The sequence below is a fragment of the Ursus maritimus genome, unplaced genomic scaffold, assembly GCF_017311325.1.
Source record: "Ursus maritimus isolate PB19 unplaced genomic scaffold, ASM1731132v1 scaffold_21, whole genome shotgun sequence".
NCBI classification, from domain to species: domain Eukaryota; kingdom Metazoa; phylum Chordata; class Mammalia; order Carnivora; family Ursidae; genus Ursus; species Ursus maritimus.
In genome coordinates, this window is record NW_024424564.1 from 2,783,871 (window position 1) to 2,802,874 (window position 19,004).

At 41.0% G+C, this 19,004-nt stretch overlaps 1 protein-coding gene across 2 annotated transcripts in view; it reads right to left on the bottom strand.

Annotated features, from left to right (window-relative positions):
* Positions 1–19,004, bottom strand: part of LRIG3 (leucine rich repeats and immunoglobulin like domains 3) — a 49,863-nt gene that overhangs the window by 29,615 nt on the left and 1,244 nt on the right. For both annotated transcript variants that reach the window (XM_040637208.1, XM_040637207.1), the window contains exons 2-3: positions 11,535–11,606; positions 11,277–11,351 (exon numbers count right to left, since the gene is read on the bottom strand). In XM_040637208.1, coding sequence (XP_040493142.1) covers positions 11,277–11,351; positions 11,535–11,606 — 147 coding nt within the window. The remainder of the gene's footprint in view (positions 1–11,276; positions 11,352–11,534; positions 11,607–19,004) is intronic.

A 19,004-nucleotide genomic window follows, 5' to 3' on the forward strand; every position in this document is an offset into this window, starting at 1 on the left:
GTATGGAACCTCCATACTCTTTTTGAGGAACCTCAAAAAGTTAAAAATAGAACTACCCTACAATCCAGTAATTAATTGTACTACTGGACATTTACCTAAAGAATATGAAAACACTAATTCAAAGGGATATATGCACCCTTATGTTTATTGCACCATTATTTACAATAGCCAAATTATGGAAGCAGCCCAAGTGTCCATCGATAGATGGATAAAGAGATGGCTATGGCCATACACACACACACACACACACACACACACACACACACAGTGGAAGATTACTCAGCCATAAAAAAGAATGAAATTTTGCCATTTGCAATGACGTGGATGGAGCTAGAGTGTATAATGCTAAGGGAAATAAGAGAAAGACAAATACCATATGATTTCACTCACATGTGGAATTTAAGAAACAACAAATGAGCAAAGGAAAAAAAGAAAGACAAACCAAGAAACAGACTCTTAAATACAGAGAACAAACTGATGGTTACCAGAGGGGAGGGGATGGAAGGTGGGTAAATAGGTGATGGGGATGAAGATCACACTTATCTTCATGTGCATTGGGTAATATGGAACTGCTGAATCACTAAACTGTACACCTGAAACTAATATAACATTGTGTTAACTATGCTGGAATTAAAATTAAAAAAAAAAAAAAAGGAAGCTCCTAGTGGCTGCGACTGGGTCTGACTGTGGCCCTTGTGATGTCAGCATTTGTATGAGCAAGGAGAGAGGTGGGAATAATCGAGGACAAATGTCGCAGATCTACATGTCTAGCGAGCTCACCTATTAGATGAATCAGGATCCCAAACCTCTCAATGTACTAAAATGATGGTCTAGAAGCAACCAGAGAAATTAAGTTGGGATAAGGCAGTATTTTAATCATTTAACAATCATTTTCAAAAGGCTTATGTGAAAGCAATTTTTATGAAAATGACAACAGACCTGGGGAGCTTGGGTGACCACAATTCAGTAGGAGCCTCTAATACAACACGGTCCTTAAAGGTTAACATAATTATAAGCTTCATTAATGTCCAGAATTCTGGTGAACAGGCATGGTCCCACCATATTTTTTTAAATTTAAATTCAATTTAGTTAACTAATCCATCATACGTAAGCCAACTATTAGTTTCAGAAGTAGAATTTAGTGATTCGTCAGGTGAACACCCAGTGCTCATCACATCACGTACCCTCCTTAATACCCATCACCCAGTTACCCCATCCCCCCACCCACCTTCCCTCCAGCAACCCCCAGGTTTGTTCTTTATCATTAAGTCTTTTATGGCTTGCCTCCCTCTGTTTTTATCTTATTTTTCCTTCCCTTTGCCCCGTTCATCTGTTCTGTTTCTTAAATTCCACATATGAGTGAAATCATAAGGGCTTTGTCTTTCTCTGACTTATTTCACTTAGCAAATCTTGTTTGGGTACCGTATTTCCCAGTGTCATGCTGGATGAAGTGTATATGGGAGGACTTTTAAGAGTCTAGACCTGCACTGCTCAGGACAATAGCCACTGGCCATGTGTAGCTACTTAAATTAAATGAAATAAAATTAAAAACAGAATTCTTCAGTACACTAGCCACATTTCAAGTGTTCAATATCCACGTGTCTAGCAGCTACCACAGAGAACAGCACAGATACAGAACCTTTCCACCACCGCGGAAAGTGCCCCTGCATAGCACTGGCCTAGACCATGTATCACACAGGAAAGGGCAATTTGGGATTTGAGCCAGGAAAAAGCGAAAGCTTTAAGAAAACCTCGTATTTTAAGACTTATAGGTATTAATTTGCAGAAAATAGAACAAAGTTGTTCTCCCCAACACACAGAACTAAGACAACAGGTAAAGGTAACAGACGAGTATGGCTTGACAAAAAGTCCTAGTAATTAGAACTATTCACAGTGGAATGGTTTGTCACCAAGAAGCAAGCTTTTGTCCCTGCAAGTGCTCAAAGGGAGGCTGGATAACCTCTTCTTTCCAGAGATCTCTCCATAGGGAGAAATGTCTCTTCCCATTCTAAGTTACCAGAATTGCATGCAGACACTCAAAACCAACAACAAAAAAATTGGTTTTGACCAATTTTGACCAAACCATTTCTAATTCCTCTCATCCTTTAGTTGATACTTAAATGGGGATGATGGTGAGGAAGTGAAGGCAAAAAAGACAGAAGGAGGAGAATAAGAGAAAGAGGGATTTATACAATTGAGAACATTTCCTGATTCTGTAAACATCCATTCATCTCCAAAGAGTACTGCCTCTATTCCTAGGCCAGTGCCTTGTGCAGGATTACATGGCAATTAGTGATTAACTTCAAAAAGCATTTTATTTTTTACTTCTAAAAAAGAAATGTTCGTTTTGATTCTATTCCAGCATTTGTTTTGGAATAAAAACATTTAAAATTGCTCACGCACAGTATAACTGACAGTCCAAGAATGTACACCACGTTGATCCTGTGCTGTAGGGTACTGGCAGCAGGAGGAGGACCTTGGTATTTCGTTTTGCCTTCAACCTTGTTCTAGAGACTGCTCTATCTGCCAGCTTCACAGGGAGGAAGGGAGACCGTCAAGCAGGTGATTTGAGAAAGGAAGTGCTTATACTTATAATTGCCTTTTCTTTCATGTTTTGACTTTAGTACTTAAGCAACTTTCAGCCAAGGAGAGAAGTGGTGGTACTGGTTAGATAGCAGCCTGTTTCATTGTTTTGGTCTCTCTACCCAACCAGAGCCCCGAGCCTCTCATCTGAGGAAGATGGCAGAGATACTCAAATGAGGATGAGAAGGAGGAAAAGGAACTAGGCCAGGAGAGAGACATGTTGACTCTTGCCACCCCTATCATGAAAAGCAACTGGCTGTAACTTTATTGTTTTGGCAGCACGAGCCCTGCTCAGCACAGAAACGTCCCTGGCAGAAGTTGCACTCGAGACTTCAAAGGGGCAATCAAAATGGCTAGCATGACGTCGAGGGGAGAGATGAGAAAATGGTGCAGGTTCAGAACAAACACTGGTAATACGGAGATTTTGTGGCAAGCTGTGCTGGAAGGTCCAGTTCAAGGGACTGGGGGTCAATTTTATGGGCTCCGAGAACCACCCCTGAACAAAGTTGTCTGCTGGTTCACCATGTCACCTCTAAGAATGTTGTTACCTTGGAAAAAGCAAGTTTTAGTAATGAAAACGATTTTAAGTGTATACAGAGAGGCATGAACAGAAAGGTTAACTGAATAGTTTTTTCTACAATTAACTATATACAATATTAATTGGGTCTGAGCTATCCATTTAGTCATCCATTTAGTCATTCATCACGCACTGCCTCCAGGTGCCAGACACTGAGCTACATGCCAGGGTTACAATGGGGATGAAAACACACATGCTGTCAGCTTTTAGGAAGTTTCATTCTGGTGGGGGAAATGGGCATTAAAGAATCCCAAATATACAACTGACCAATGTCACCGCGTATATGATAATAATGTGGACACTGTAAGTAAGGGCGATAGGAAAATGTGTCAGGTGAATCTAAGTCTGGCTAGCAAACGCTGGGTAAGGGTGGGTACTGCAGGCAGAGAGAAAAGTCTGGAACAGGACCCGACAGAACAAGCTGGCACATTGCTACAAGTGAGAAATGAGTCTAGAGGAGGCCCAATGGGAAAAGAGGATTCAGATCAGTCAGAGCATTGTAGGTCTTGTGACGGATTCTGCTCTTGACCTAAGAGCAGTGGGAAATTCCTCAAGGGTTTAAAGAGCCATGACAGGATCACAAATTTATGTTTCAAATCTAAATTGAGAATTTGAACACCTAGCAAATTTGTATTGTGGGGACTAGTTTATGATTAATTGTGAAGATAAACGTAGAGGGTAAAGAATACATCTTTGTGTAAACTCTTTTATGCGCAAATCACATATAAACACTTTAAAATCCAATAAAAGAACACAACTTATCATATTACGATGTAATGTGTTTATTTTCTAAGACTTGAGCTTTATGAGCTTATTTCCGTTAAACACAATAACGTCTGGTTTGTTTATACGGGTGAAGGCTGCAGCCCTCTGATGCAATGTCCTCTAAATACAAAGACACTAGTCCATTCATCCACATCAGCAGAGCATACATTTGGGGATGAATTTTCAGTTAAGGGGGTCCAATTCTATGGGCTCATCTACACCCACAAATGGGTAAAGATGGGGAGGGGCTGTATGTCCACTTAGTCAGAACAAAGCTCCCTGATTCCCCAGAAACTTAAATTCTAATTTGGATTGAAGCTTCTCCCCACTTCCCTAATTAATATGACATACTGGTAACCTCCTTTCAAATGCTGACTTACATAGGTTTGGTTTAAAACAAATAAACAACTATTTGAACTCTACCACATAGTTACAAAATTACTTAGCTACATCATCACTTGAAAACCTATGTAACACTTGCCTTCCCTACGTGAAGCTCTATCTCTGAGCTGTGAACTATTAAAATATCGATATGCTTTAAAAATCACTAAGTGCATTTGATGAATTATTTAAATAAACTCTGTGCCATACAACCAAGCAAGTCTCTTAAATCACTGTCTCCCAAGATGATTTTTTTTATTAGGCTGATTTTTTAGATGCTCAATGAAAAATGCTTGCTTATGGACGAAGTTCCCACCGAGTATGGTGCTGGGGTCAATACATAGATAACAGAATACTGCAGATCTGATTTCTAATCACTTGCTCAACTCCACCCTTTTCCTCATACATAAGCCAACGCTTATATGACACCAACCCTATGGTCAATTTCCTTTTGTGGGGAAAAAGAAAGATGTGGCCCTCATATAAACCAAGGCTCAGAGCTCGGGATAGTTCTAAGGATGGACGGATAGCAGGTATTTGGCAAGTCATAATTGTTAATTAAAAAAAGCACATTATTTATTTGTCTTCATGGCATTTGATCTTGAAAATGAACATGGTTTAATGACTACTTGAAAACGAGGATGGAAGACGATTCTGTGCTTCAATGAAATGTAGTCCTTTCATTCCCCTGCTTAACAAAATCATCATTTTGTCCCACAAACCTTTAACACACCTAAGTGCATGGCTACCAACTTACCGTCATGCCCCTTCCTTCTCTGGATCTCACGCACCCGCGCCCTCTGCTCACACTGAACCTGCAGCTGTCTTCTGCGCTGGCACAGCCCCAGGCATCTCCCCATCATCCAGGGCATCACCCCACTTGGAGCATGTCTTTATTGTCTATCTTCCCGTTACCCATTATTCAAAGCCCCTTGAGGGCAGAGGCCAAGTTCTATTTTTCCTTTTTCCCTAGCACTTAGCACATAGTAGGTGGTGTTGTTGGGTGCCCGGAATAGCTTACAATCCACCCTATAGGTGCACAAGCCCTTGGGCTAAAAATGTTGCTCAGTTATTAATTATAACTGAGTGTTCACCAATTCTTTGAACTATTTGAAGAGAGCAGAAGTTTTCCAGATAACCCGCTCCAAATACAAAGTTCTTTCTCCCTCCCCCATCTACTGCTGCCAGGACAAGCTTTCTAAATCCTGCCTTCCTCCTGTGACCCCACTGTTGCAGCTCACACTTCGCAGAGTCCTCACCTGTGCATTATACCCTTCGATTCTGTACCGGAACTACCCGAGATAGAGGGGCAGACATCTAACATTGTGTTTATAGATAAACAAAGAAGAGGTAATTAAGTCTACCTAAGGGCAGACAAGTCGCTAGTGAGAGATAAGACAACAATGTGTACGCCCTGTTTCCAGCTTGGGTCTCTCTCTCATCCACTCAGGTATTTAATGAGAACCTCCCATGTGCCAAATTCTGGCCTGGGCCGCTGAGGGGACTGATAGCTCAGTAAGACCTGAGTTCTACCCTGGAATAAGACATGTGACAGATGCCATTGGACAACTTGCAGGAGTTTCAAAACTGAAGGGAAAAAAGTCACCACTCTTCTCAGAATTCTACAATGTTGTTCAAGCCACGCAAGCTGCTAACATTCCCTGCTGCCCAGGACTGTTCTCTGTAGCATATAAATCACATTAGACCTCAGGCAAGGACATAACTCCCATACTTCCCTTCATCCCAGAGCATCCCCCGTACAGGAGGACACGTGATGTGATGGACCACATCCCACACTGCATCAGGCTCTGAAGCCAGTGCACAAGGGGAAACATCTATCACTAACACACCTTGAAGATCCCTTATAACACCAGCAAAGTGTTCTTATGCAAACATTCTCCTTCCCTCTCTCTCTCGGAGTCCTATAGGGCCAGTTTTGCCTTCAGTGGTGGAACAACATTGATTTTGTGCTTTGTTATTGTTGTTTTTTATTTTGAATTTTTAGTTTAGGACCCAATGAAGTACTTCACATGTGTGCTGCACACAGAAGTCTATGAAAAACCTGTATCTCTGAAGACCAAAGTCATCCCTGGTGGGTTGAGATACTCAAACTGAAAAAGGCAAATACAAAGGGGACTTTTATTTCCCCACACACTTCCATCTCAAACACACTGCAGGGCACGTGCTCCCTGGTGAGAGTGGTGAGCTGAATCCCTTCCCTACTTAAACTACTACTTTCTTTTACTTATTATTGTTGCTGTTGTAACAATTTATTATTATTATTTACCAAGCACGCAGAGTTGAACATAAGCTAAGTAAAACATAGGTGTGCTTTGTTTCCACTGTAAATTTTTAGCCACTAGCATAGACTAACTTAATAGGAGATCTGCCTGAATAATGCTAAGTGCATGTGGCTTCCATAAATATTCCTTAATTGTTACACCCAGCACCAATTATATGCCACACACTTGCATTAAGTGCTGGGGAAAACAGGAGCCAGTCACCAGCCCCCAAGTATAGCATGGGAGAAAAACAGAAACAAAATCATTTCATTACCGGGTAAGAGTTGGACATACAGGCAGGATGGGCCTGGACAGGGTAGGGGAGGCTTAAGGAGATGACCTTCTCCACCAGGATGCTGCACACAACCCTTCCCTCCCCCTGTCCCTGATTCAAGTGTCACTTTCCCAGCAAGCCCCTCCCCGCATCCCCATTTAAAACTGTAAACCCTCCTCTCTGCTTTTCCCTCCCTCGCACTCACCACCTTCTGACCACATCTCTTATTTGACTTTCTGTCTTTCTTCTTCCATGAGAAGGCAGCTCTGAGGGCAGGAACTTTGTCTGTTCACTGCTGAATCTCAACCTTAGACCAGTACCCAGCACATAGTAGGATTTGGTAAATAGAAAGAAGCCTTCTCGGACCACAGTAAAGGGCAACTGCCAGGGCTCTTCTGGTCCTCCTCGCTTTTCTTTGACAACATTTATCAAGAAATCGAAGTAATCTTTTAAAAAAAAATTTGTTACTTATTGTTCTTTTAACTCCTCACTAGAATGGAAATTTCTAAGAGTGAGTTGTCTGCTTTGTTCACTGCTGCGTCCCCAGCCCTCAAACCAGAGCCTGACACTGCTGAGTCCATGAATTCCGCTTGAGTGCGTGATTATCACCATCATGATCACAGCTCATGGTCACTGAGCACTCAGCATACGCCAGATGGTTTCATCTGCATTCTCTCTCCAAATCCTCACAACAACCCCATGAGGTGGGCACTGTTAGCATTCTCATTTTGTAGATGAGGAAACAAGACAGTAACTTGCCCAAGATCTCGAACCTAGCAAAGGGAAGAGCCAGCAAATAACTCCAAGCCATCCAACTTGAGCTTTGCTTTAATCACTGTTCTGCTGCGACACAATGCTCTCATCACTTCTGGGCTACTGCGGCCGTTCCCTCCCCACCAGGGTCATCTGCCCTCTCTACACCACCCTTGGCCACCGCTAGGACATCCTCCACACTAAAGCCAGAATGATATTTTCAAACAGCAAAACCGATCACCTCACTCTGCTTTAAATCTCTTCACTGGCTGTCCATTGGGAGAGCACACATTTTGGAGTTCCACTAGCAAAGTGATCAATATTTATAATAACCACTCTGCAAAAATGATGTTGCCGTTTCCAGAAAAATTAGAGACTATGAAGAACATGATGGATGTGGGAGAAACGCTCTACCTTTCAGATAAGGAATGAGAAAAGGCTTGTGTGATTATAATAAACTGGAGTCTATCAGTAGTTCCAGAAATATTTATGTAATATCTAATTAGAACCGGTAAGGTAGATGTGTTAAAATGGATATTCCTGGGCCCCACCCCATCCCATTAATTCAGAATCTCTAGGGATAGGGTCAGGAAATCTGCATGTTTTAACAAGTAATCTGGGTACTCCTTGGACATTCAGGGACCTAAATCTTTTCAATTCTAACATATAGGCAAGTACTTACATGTCGGGCAATATTATATAAACCATCAATGTCAAGGCTAAGACCTAACTAGCTTTCTTAAACGACCAATGAGAACTCTCTTGTTCAACAATAATGTTATACGACCTGTGGATTCAAACCTGTCCTAACTCAAGTCACAGTTTTCAAAAATGTCCAATGTTTGAGTGGCTCATGCCACCTCACAGAAGCTGGAACTACCACATCTGGTAAAATCAGCTTACTTATGCCGGGTCAACAGTTTTATTATATGTTCATTTCAAGCATTATTGCATTTCTTACCTTAACATATAGCATCCTGCCAAGGCTACAAGATAGAGGAAAAAAAACAACAAAACAGAACCCACAAACCACGTCCTGCCTCTAGCGTGTCAGTTGACTTCTGAGCTCATGTTGGGTGGGATTCAAAGGAAGACATATCTATTCAGGTCTTTTGCATTCTGACAGACCCCTGAAAAGGTTAGAGATGAACTTTGTTAATGGGGGAGTTCAATGCTCATCCAACCACCATTCCAAGACCCTGGTATTTTACCAGCCTTCCCTGACATCATCAGAAAGGGTCTGGACATTATCAGATGTTCATCTCTGGACACGAGGTGCCATTTGCTCCTGAGGATGAGAAAAGAGGAAGGTCTCACCAGTGGACTTCTCTGCTTCCAGCTGGGAAGGGTCCCCACTGCGCAGAGCAGCAACAGGACAGAACACCAACATCAGAGCTTTTGCTCAAGACTCCAACTGATTTTCCTTTCCTTTCACATATTTTCAAATGATTTAACTTGTGCAAATGACCCTAAAAATCTGTTTTTCTCCACAAAATGTTAAAAAACAACAACAAAAAACCTTGATCAAATAAAAGTCAAATAGTCCTGAGAGCTGCTTGGAAAGACCTGGTGTTTAACTGTGGTGCCACAGCAAGGTTCTAATCTAAGCCATGGTATGTAGTTTAAGAATTTCTTTTGAAATTTCAGAAATATAAGTACCAGTTTTTAGCTCTGATGTTCAAGTGCTTCTATATTCAAAAAAATGCTCCACCCTATATAACACAAGACAGAAATTAATGGTGCTTTAGAAACAATGACTGTGTATTGCAATATCCAAAGAGGCCTACAGGAGAAAACAACACATTTGCAGAAGAAAACAGACAGAGAAATACATTTTTCAACATATTTCATAGGTATGAAGACAATTTTTCACTACCCATATTGAATTAGCAGTCCCATCACATAAATACCCTTTGCAGATGCTACGTAATCTAGGTAATAAATTGGAGCTCCTATTACATAAAATGAACAAAATAACCCCTGGTCAGATGCAAAGCGACAGATTAAGGAGAAAGAAAAGTGTGATTATTCAAGGTCAGTAAAGATTATTTAGCACTCACTAAAGTGAAACAAATGAAAATAAGGAGAACGGTTCAAATTGTGAAGGTTTCCATCTTTCCAGACTGCATTTCAGTTTTCTAATTATAAATGAAAGCTTGGAAGTGTATAATCACTAGGTTATTTATTTCCAATAGAAGTTTCTAATTTCCTTACAAGTTCTTAGGATTTCAACTCTATACCAAGCCAAATGAGAAGATTGTTTTCTCCACCCTACCCAGATTCCAAAGCTCCACTGTGGACCCTCTCAGCCATGAAGCACGTGATGACCCTCAACTCAAGACTCTCTGTAACATGCTGACAGAACCTGCCAGTACACAGGGCAAGAACAGCAGGGGGGAGCAGCATTCCCTGGGATTTAGAAAGGCCCCGTTGGTCAGATGAGAATTAGCTAAAGCTGTTTAAGATACCAAAACTGGTACTCCACTTAGACTCTAAATTCTTAAGCAAATGTGAAAGACAAACAGGTATTAATGCTAGCATAAAAATGTTTTTTAAACTTAGTGTTTATTTGTCAAATACCAACTCCTTTTTCTTTCATTCCTTTCTGTTTCTGATCTTTGGAAAAACCACGTCAGTATCAAATGTCACTTAGTTCTTATTCAAACAGAGGAAAGCAGACACAGCGGCTGCCCTCGTGACTTAGGTGACCTGGGCCCTCAGTAAAAACCAACCTCTATAAATCACCAGATGTAAGCAATTGGGTAGTGATCACTTTAATTAATTGAACAGCTTTCCTGAAATTTACTGTATAATTTTAACCCTCACGACACCTTTCCCAGAAGCAACCAACAACGGTGGGCTTTTCTTAACTTGTTTAAGGAAGGAAAACATTTTAACCTCAACGGCTAGGATATATTTTTAAATTATTCAAGATTAAGGTGGCAAGCTACTTAAATTTTAGAAATCAAATACTGAACATTCTAAATGCTAGCTTTAAGTGCCAAAAGTCAAAATTATTCCAAAATATCTCCAAAGTGTGACTACAAACATGTTACTAAAAGAACAGAAAATTTAGCACAATTTTAATTTTATTTGAAAACTCATCTTTGCAAAACAACATGCAATGGTATTTATAACTTCAATCACATATTTGATTTTAACTGTATAAAGCTGATATTTTGATTTGATGTTTCTGAACCTTTTTTCTACTACAGGTGCCATACTTAAAAGAGAACACTCCAGTGCCTTATTACCAACTCCCGCTTCCTCTCACAAAACAACTCCGATCACCTCCACTAGGAACTATGTAATACCTCATCCACAGATACCATGTCAACCACTGAGTAATAACCTGAATTAGTCCTCGTCTGCAGGACATAATCAAACACATGTCCCTATGAGGTGAAGGCAGCTTCTCTGAATCTGGGATACCAGTTCAGCAATGAGGGCAACATGGAAAGTGTGTTGTTACAATGTTACTTAAAATCTAGGAAAGAAAAGAGGTTGGAAAGCAAGTCAACCAATTTAAAAAACACTTCTCCATTATCTACAGAAGGAAGTATTCATATTTTGCTTGTAAGACCTTTACTCCAGACCATATGGAACTGCTATCCACGGTCCCTGCAAACAGACATGCAAAATCCTGCTAACATTCACTTACAAGGACAGAAGTGTAATATTTGCTGAGACTGGTCCTAGATGTGGAATGGTCTCCAATTCATTGTTGTTCAGTTTCCTTCAAGTGCCAAAAAAAAAAAGGCTGATTAGATCATCTGTAAGTCACAGAGGTGAAAACTTTATAAAGTTATTTAAAAATACCTCCCAAGTTAAAAGTTTTTAATAATTTATTGTAATCCAAATGTTCTTTACGGTTAAGTAGCATATTTTATTCAAACGTCAAATAGAAAGTAAGACTCACACTTCTCGAAGGTTTTGCAGGTGGCTCATGGAATTTGCCTTGATGAAAGACAATCTGTTGTGACTCAAGTCCCTACGAGAAAACAAAAGTCAAGTTGTGAGTAGTTTCCAAAAATCACTAACAGTGCTTAATGATGTACAAGACAGAATGGATTTATGAAATACCTCTATCGACACAAGTGACAATATCAGAAATAATTGGTTCATCCTATCCCCAAACTGGATGGCAACCAAATTGCCAAAATCAAAAATACAAATTCTGAGGACAAAATTAGTTTAGGAGCCTGGCAGGTTTAAGTGTTTTAAGCCCACAGAGTTTTAGGAGATGTTTTTTGGCACAGGGTGAACAGATCTTCTGTGAACTGTTTTGCTTCACCCTCCCCATCCCCTACCATCTCCTCACTCCCAGCCTGATATGATGAAGTCATGGCCTATGAAAAGTGGCTAATTAGGCAGGATGCTGAAACTCAACCCTCTAAAGAAACCTTTTTATTATTATCATAAAATTAAGCATCAGTGTTCTTATTACAGGCAAACAAAATAGAAATTGCTTTTCACACATATTTGTTTCTCTGGGTTTAGGCACCAAATTATTTAAGGTATCACCGTGTGTGTATGTGTTGAGACAGTCAAAAACAACAATTCTGCTTTCCTGAGTTCCCCAAATCTCAGTATCTATGATGTATAATTTAAACCACACAAACCACCATAAAGTAGGCTATGTTGGAACCTATGATCAGATTTCTTTGCAATCATTAAATAAATGTGCTTCTTAGGAACTTCATCTAACTTAGTAACAATTACCATAAGACATCTTCACTTAAAAAAAAAAAAAGGCAAAACAAAACTCCTACATATACAACATTCTAGACTAGGAAATCATTTCGGCATTTAAGACTCCACGATATTAAAGAAAGCCCAGTAAATATTCGCTTGCATTCCTTTATGTGCTGACACACTGAGTGTGTGCCTGCCATGTGGTGAATTGAAAGTGAAATGGCTGGAACAGCTACTGAACACCAGACTTACAAGCAGTACGGCTGAAAACGCTCCCTCCCAAAGAGGTGTACCAACCCTTACCAAATGAATTCTTTCAGCTTTTAACTAACCAGCATTTTAGATAACCAAACTGGATTGGCGCAAAGCATGAACCAAAAAAGAAAGGCAGAAAAATCACACCCAGAGAAATACAGTGTAACTTCGTGCACGTCTCGTCTACGAAGTTAATAATTAGAAATCAGGAATCCTTTGTCTTTGCATGTTCATTTTGAGAATAAACCGGATTTCTCTATTTCACCTAAAAAAAAATCTGCAAAGGTTTTATTTGAAACATGTTTGCTTAAAGACCTACCAGACAGTAACAGACATGAGTAGATTTGTTCTGGTAGAGTTATAACATGAAAAAAAATCTGGCACAGTCTTTAAACTATAAAAATCCTGCAATTACAACCACTGCTGTGCACGCTCACCACGCTGGAGCCAGGCACTTTCCCTCACAGCCCAGCTCACGTCCGTCTGGAGTTCATCAAGGAACCCGTGAGCCCAACAACTCATGTTAGGATTCAAACAAAACCTGTGTGCTTTTAGCACCACAGACAGTCACAGATTTCCCACAGGGTTTCAAAAACAACCAGTGAAAAGAGTCCTTCACCTGGGAGGTAGCCTGAATCAACAGAAAGTCTCATTTGGATCCACTTAACTAAAGAACATTGAACCAGCATAAAACTGCATCCCCCATTGTTCCAACGTTTAGAGGGAAAAAGGAGAACCAATCTGGCATTTACATTTAATACAGGTGGTTTTCTTTTTAATTAGAAAAAAATGAAAACCACACTTCATTTTAAGGATTATTTTGTAGGGCAATCCTATGAGAAAAGACAGTGTTTAACTCCCCCCCCCCCAACCAGTAATGGGAAGAGATCTCCAACAAAAGACCTTTAAAATGAGAAACTGCCTTCCAAGGAGTGTGCACATGCAGGGGACTACTCGTTTCTCATCCAGAAGCGGGAGCTGGCAACCTTAAATATTTTAGTTATTGCAACACACTTCCATTCCTGAGTTTTGTGTACTATTAAAACCGCATTATATGTGGGAGAAAAAAAAAATCACCTCTTAAGTGACTTTTACTGCTAAATACTTAAAGCCATGAAACTTGTAATGTGTCTAAATTTAGATTTAATACAGTTTATGTTTCAGAAATGATTACTTTCCAGTTAAAGGATGTCACATTTTCCTAAATCTTCCCTATATTGTTTTTATGGCTAGACCACATTAAAAACAAATACAAGCTGTACAATGTCGATATTTTCTTAAACCCATGAGAACATTCAGTAAGAAAAGCAGATTCTTCTTTTTCAGAGCTCCATTCATGAACATCTTCCCCAGGTAACCTTTTTAAAAAACTTTGTGTAGTGAGGTTAATTAATGGGGAAAAAAAAGTGGTAAGGTGGGGAGGTGTTAACTATTTATTTACCTAGAACTCAGCTGGCCAAATGCTTGAAAATCAAACTCTACATGATAGGAAAAAAAGTCTTTCCTCCTGCACATTACCAAGTGGATACATATATACGAAAATAATTAATTTACGACACTTGATTCCAGCCATCATTTTGTTCCTTTTAGCATTTGGAAATCTGACTTCCAAGTCAAATTTTAAAATGCAAATCCAGCACAGCCTCTTAATCAATCCCACTGGGGCCTGCAGAGCTGCTAATTCAGCAGAAATCTGGAAAGCTGAAACACAAAAAGCCAGGCTGTAGCTGTTTTAAGACACTGATCCAAAGTGACTCATAAATCAGCCTGCTATGTTCAAGTTTTAGTCTGGAAAATATAGAAAAACAGCTGTGAAAACCATAAGGACCATGACCCCCACCCCAGCCCCAATTCTGGTACCGACCAGACGATTTATAACAGGCGAACACTAAAGAAGCCACAGCAGCAGAAAGTACCTTTCGGACTTTCCCCTCAACCCAGCTCATGCAAACATTTCTATGCGATAAGATAAATAATTCTGAAATTCCAGTGAGATTTTAATACATTAAGCTCTCACTGGCAATTGAGCAACTTTTCTCTCCTTCGGCTAAGTAACATATTCCAACAAGCAACTCCTCTCTGGGTTCAGAACTCTTTGTAAGCACAAACTCTAGATGTAAACTCAAGTCTGCCTTTAAAGGCAGTTGTAAGCAAAACTTCAGATAGTTCCTAAAGCCACTTTCATTAAAGTACAAGTCACTTTTTGAAAGAACTACAATATTATTATTTTACAGCTCAAACTATTCAATTTTTCACATGTGAGATTCTTAAGGCAATAAATTACAACAAAATAAGGTGAAAAAAGTACATACACACATATATTAGAGAAATTGACTTTTTTAAACTTGTAAATTCAACAAATGACACGAAAGATAAAGTTTTCCTGAATGGTGCTCTCATAAATTAGTCCTAAGGCAAATGTGTACTATCTTAATTACCCAAGAAAAAGTTAAGGTATGGGAAAGAATGATATGTATTTTTCTACTTATTTCTGAACTCCGAAACAGTCTACCTAAACACTTCTATAATTATGCAAAATTTAAGAAACAGCTATCTTATGCCTCTTGTTCCAAATACCAAGTAACAGAGAAGTTAAAGCCCAATTCCATGTGTTTTTCTGCTCCTTTCAAAGGTGGAGAGAGGACACCTCTAGAGCTTTAGGCACAAACAAAAGAAACATTTACGATAAAGAATTTAGACCACATGGTTTGGTGACAACTACAAAGTTGGTTAAAAGTCACACAAGTACAAGAATGACAGAGCTGTCCAATGAGTGATCACAGTGGGGCTTCTGACAACAGACCTAGTGCTTATTTATACAAGTGGAACTTATTTTCACATATATTTAAGGAATGTGGACTTGTATTGAGACAATTTACTGCTGGCGGAAATGTAATTAAAGATTGTGCTAACCAAATAAACTGTAATTTGTTTTTAGTGTGCCACCAAATTATCTGCAAAACAAAATCCTAATTAGGTCAGCTACTTTTAAGACAATGTTTAAACAGGTATCAAAACCCCTTTGGTTTAACTCAACTTCTAATCAAGACCAATAGTTATTTTTTTTAAAGACATCCAAATTCACACACAAAATATATATTATATGCTGGCTACTTGACAATGAGAAACTACTAATATAAGCTAAATTTGGTGACTCATTGAAGCATTTCTAAACACACCCCAGGAAGAGCTATTCATTTTCTTTTTCTCATCTCTCTATTATTCATACATGTTCACCTCCAGTCATTCAAATGTTCAGTTCCATATGTTGTCAATAGAGCCATTCACATTTCATGAATAAGGCAGCATGACCTCCACAAGAGCCAATTGAACAGAATTAGCCACAACTAATTGAAAGTCTTCCTGCTTCAGGTTAAAGCCCTTATCTCCTTCTCAATTATAAAACAAAAACAAAACCAAAAACTATTAAACAAGACATCCCATGACAAGAGATTAGAAAATCTAAAACTCTAATTCCACTTTTTTATTAAACTAAGGTTTATTAACACAAAGAATATGTTTTTGATGGCCAACCATCTCACAATTCACAAAGATTTTTTTTAATAATTTTTATTTTGTTATATTAGTCACCATACAGTACATCCCCAGTTTTTGATGCACTGTTCCATGATTCATTAACAAATAAAGATTTTGATCATCACAATGATTTAAAAACAATTTCTTAAACTATGGAACCAAACTTCATACTACTATTACTAGGATTTTAGGATAGTCTAGAATTGTTTTAAGAATGTAGAATTTCCATTGCAATTCTGCTAGGCCCAAATCGAAGGGTTAAGGTTGGACTGCACTTTAATTTCTTTTAGACAAGATAATAATTAATATTTTTTTAAAGAAACACAAGTTGTAATTGTTTACATTTTATACAAGTCCACCAATTTTAACAAAACTAGGGCTGGGAGAGAATAAGGAGATGACATTTGGAAAGAACCAGCCTTTCCAACTAAACTACATTTTCTTCCTTGTTCTTCTACGCAGTTGGCAATGAATTCAGGTTTTCAGACTTCACAGCTAGCATCCAAAAACTTGCATAACAGCGCCCAGTCCTCTCTCCTAAACTGTTTGCTGAGAAGCTACAGAAATCACACCCTTCGTTTTGAAAACTCTAGTTCCTTTCCTTCCATATCTACTGATCAGTTTCGTCAACTTCCTACTGGAACAAGGATGTGTTACAATTTGGTTGAGGCTTTATGGAATTTCCTACAGCGAAATTAAGCACAGGGGAGAGAACAACGAAACGATGTCTACTATAGCTTGGACAGTGACCGACTCTGTTGAGGAGGCTTCTCAAATGAAAGGAGCTCATTCAATTACTGGTTGGGAACAGGAAAGGGGGCCTGAACCAGTTAGAAACTGCAGTTGAGCCACAGGATCTTAACACCTTGGGAGAACTGCGAACTCTAGCAACCCGCAGACCGCCACCTCTCCTGTCCCGCCCTCGCAGGGGCGCGCATTTGAATCCACTTGGCAGGCTCTGGGCTCACGACGTTGACTCTACTCCTAGGAGTTGTCAGTGGCTCCCTTCCTTCGCCCACCTGCGGTCAGGTGGGGTAAGCCCAGGGCCCACCGCGCGGCCCGCTAGGCACTAGTGTAGGGCGACTGAGGCCTCGATGGCTCCTTTTCCATCTCCACCGAGCGCCGCTTGCGGCGCTAATCAGGAAGCAACTGCCCCAGAAAGGCAACCGCGCGCCAATCGCCCCGGCCCCTCGCGAATCTCGACGGCTCCCCCTCCGCCCTCAAGGAGAATACTTACAGGCAGCGACCCGAGGCGGAGACGACTCGGAAGGCGCACCAGCCGCTGGCGGCTGCAGTCAGGAGGTCCCCGAGGCAGCGGCGGGGGCGGGACACAGGCGCTCGGCAGCGACCCCGGAGCTGCCCCACTGCCCCCGGCCTCCGCGACCGCTCCGGCCGGGCCCAGGCGTCCCAGCACCGCACCCAGCAGCAGTCCCAGTGCCACTGACGGCGCGCGAAAGCCTTGGTGCGCCCATCGCGCCTTGCGGCCTCTCGCTCTGCCCGGCGCTCCGCAGCCGGCGCGCGCTGGAGGTCCGGCCCAAACTTGCAGCCGAGAGTGGCCGTCCGCGCTCGGGGCCGCGTGCGCGCGCCCTTCTCTTGCGCTGTCCGGCAAACTCCTTTCTTTTACGCCCAGCAGCTAAGCCCTTTCATGCCCCGGAGCAGCGAGAGGGAAACCAGAGAGGACTGCCGGCTGCGGCTGCTCGGCAGCCCGAACAGCGTCGGCGCACCGAAGTCCCTCTCGCCCGCAAAGAAACTTTTTCGCCTCCTCCCCGCGGTGGTGCGCCAAGTCCCGGCGCTGCTGAGTCGGGAGGCGGGGCGTGCGGAGCCGCCGCGCGTCCATTGGCCGGCCGGGCCCTGTCGCCCCGAGTCCACGTGACAACAACAGGGCTCCAGACCCTGGCGGGAGCGCGGGAGAAAGTGGCGCTGAGATTGTAGGAAATTCGGAGTTATATTTTCCAGCCTCTGCGGCCAGCAGTCTCCACTACGTCCTGGGAAACATATCAAATGGAGTTGAAGAGAAAAAGGGAGTGTGCAAACAACAACAAATATTAGGCCAGCTTTCGGTGTTGGAGGTATTTTGGCGAACGTGAGGGGAGTAAGGTTAGCTGTTACCAGGAAAATTTTAAATGCCAAATTAAAAAAGGATTAGAAATTATCCTACCATCCGCAGATGAAACAGTGGTTTCAGTGAAAATACAGTTATATTGGCTTAAAAAATACAAACGATAAAATGTAGAAGTTGTTGGAAATGGTATATTGCGTTACAAACAGCCTTAGTGCGCTGGATAGGGCTGGGGGCAAATTATGGGAAATGACCTCCTAATAAGTTGTGATGGCAATCATAGAGTGTATGAGATAGCTAGAAATAATTTTAAAAAAATTAATAAAAATAAAAGTTATTTCAAGGCAAAATGAAAACTAGGACCTTGAAGGAAAAGATTGACATAGGCACCGTGGTCTACCTGGGCTTTGAATGATGACAAATTCTGACTGAGAATGCTACCAGTCTAGAAGTACTTGTCTACCGGCTTGGGGTGGGGGTGGGGGTGGGAAGTGGATTCAGGCCTATGGAGCTTCCCCAGTGAAGTCTGTGTTCTAACTTAACTCTTGCAGGTGATTGGGGCCACAGGATGTTGGAAACCCCAGAGTTCATCTGTGAACACCCTGCTACTCTAGGTGAGGATATATATCCAGAGAAAGTAACTAACCTGTGTGTGGTAAAAAGAGGAAATTTATTTTAAAATTAGGCTTCTGCAGTCCTTGTTTCTTATGCTGTCTGCCAAAGCATTCCTTAGGGGCTGTTTAAACTGTTCATTATTGAGGAGTGGAGATAGGTTGTAGAGTGGAGACTTTAACTCCAATTCCAGTGCTTTTTAAATTTCCACTGTAGCAAATCACCTGGAAG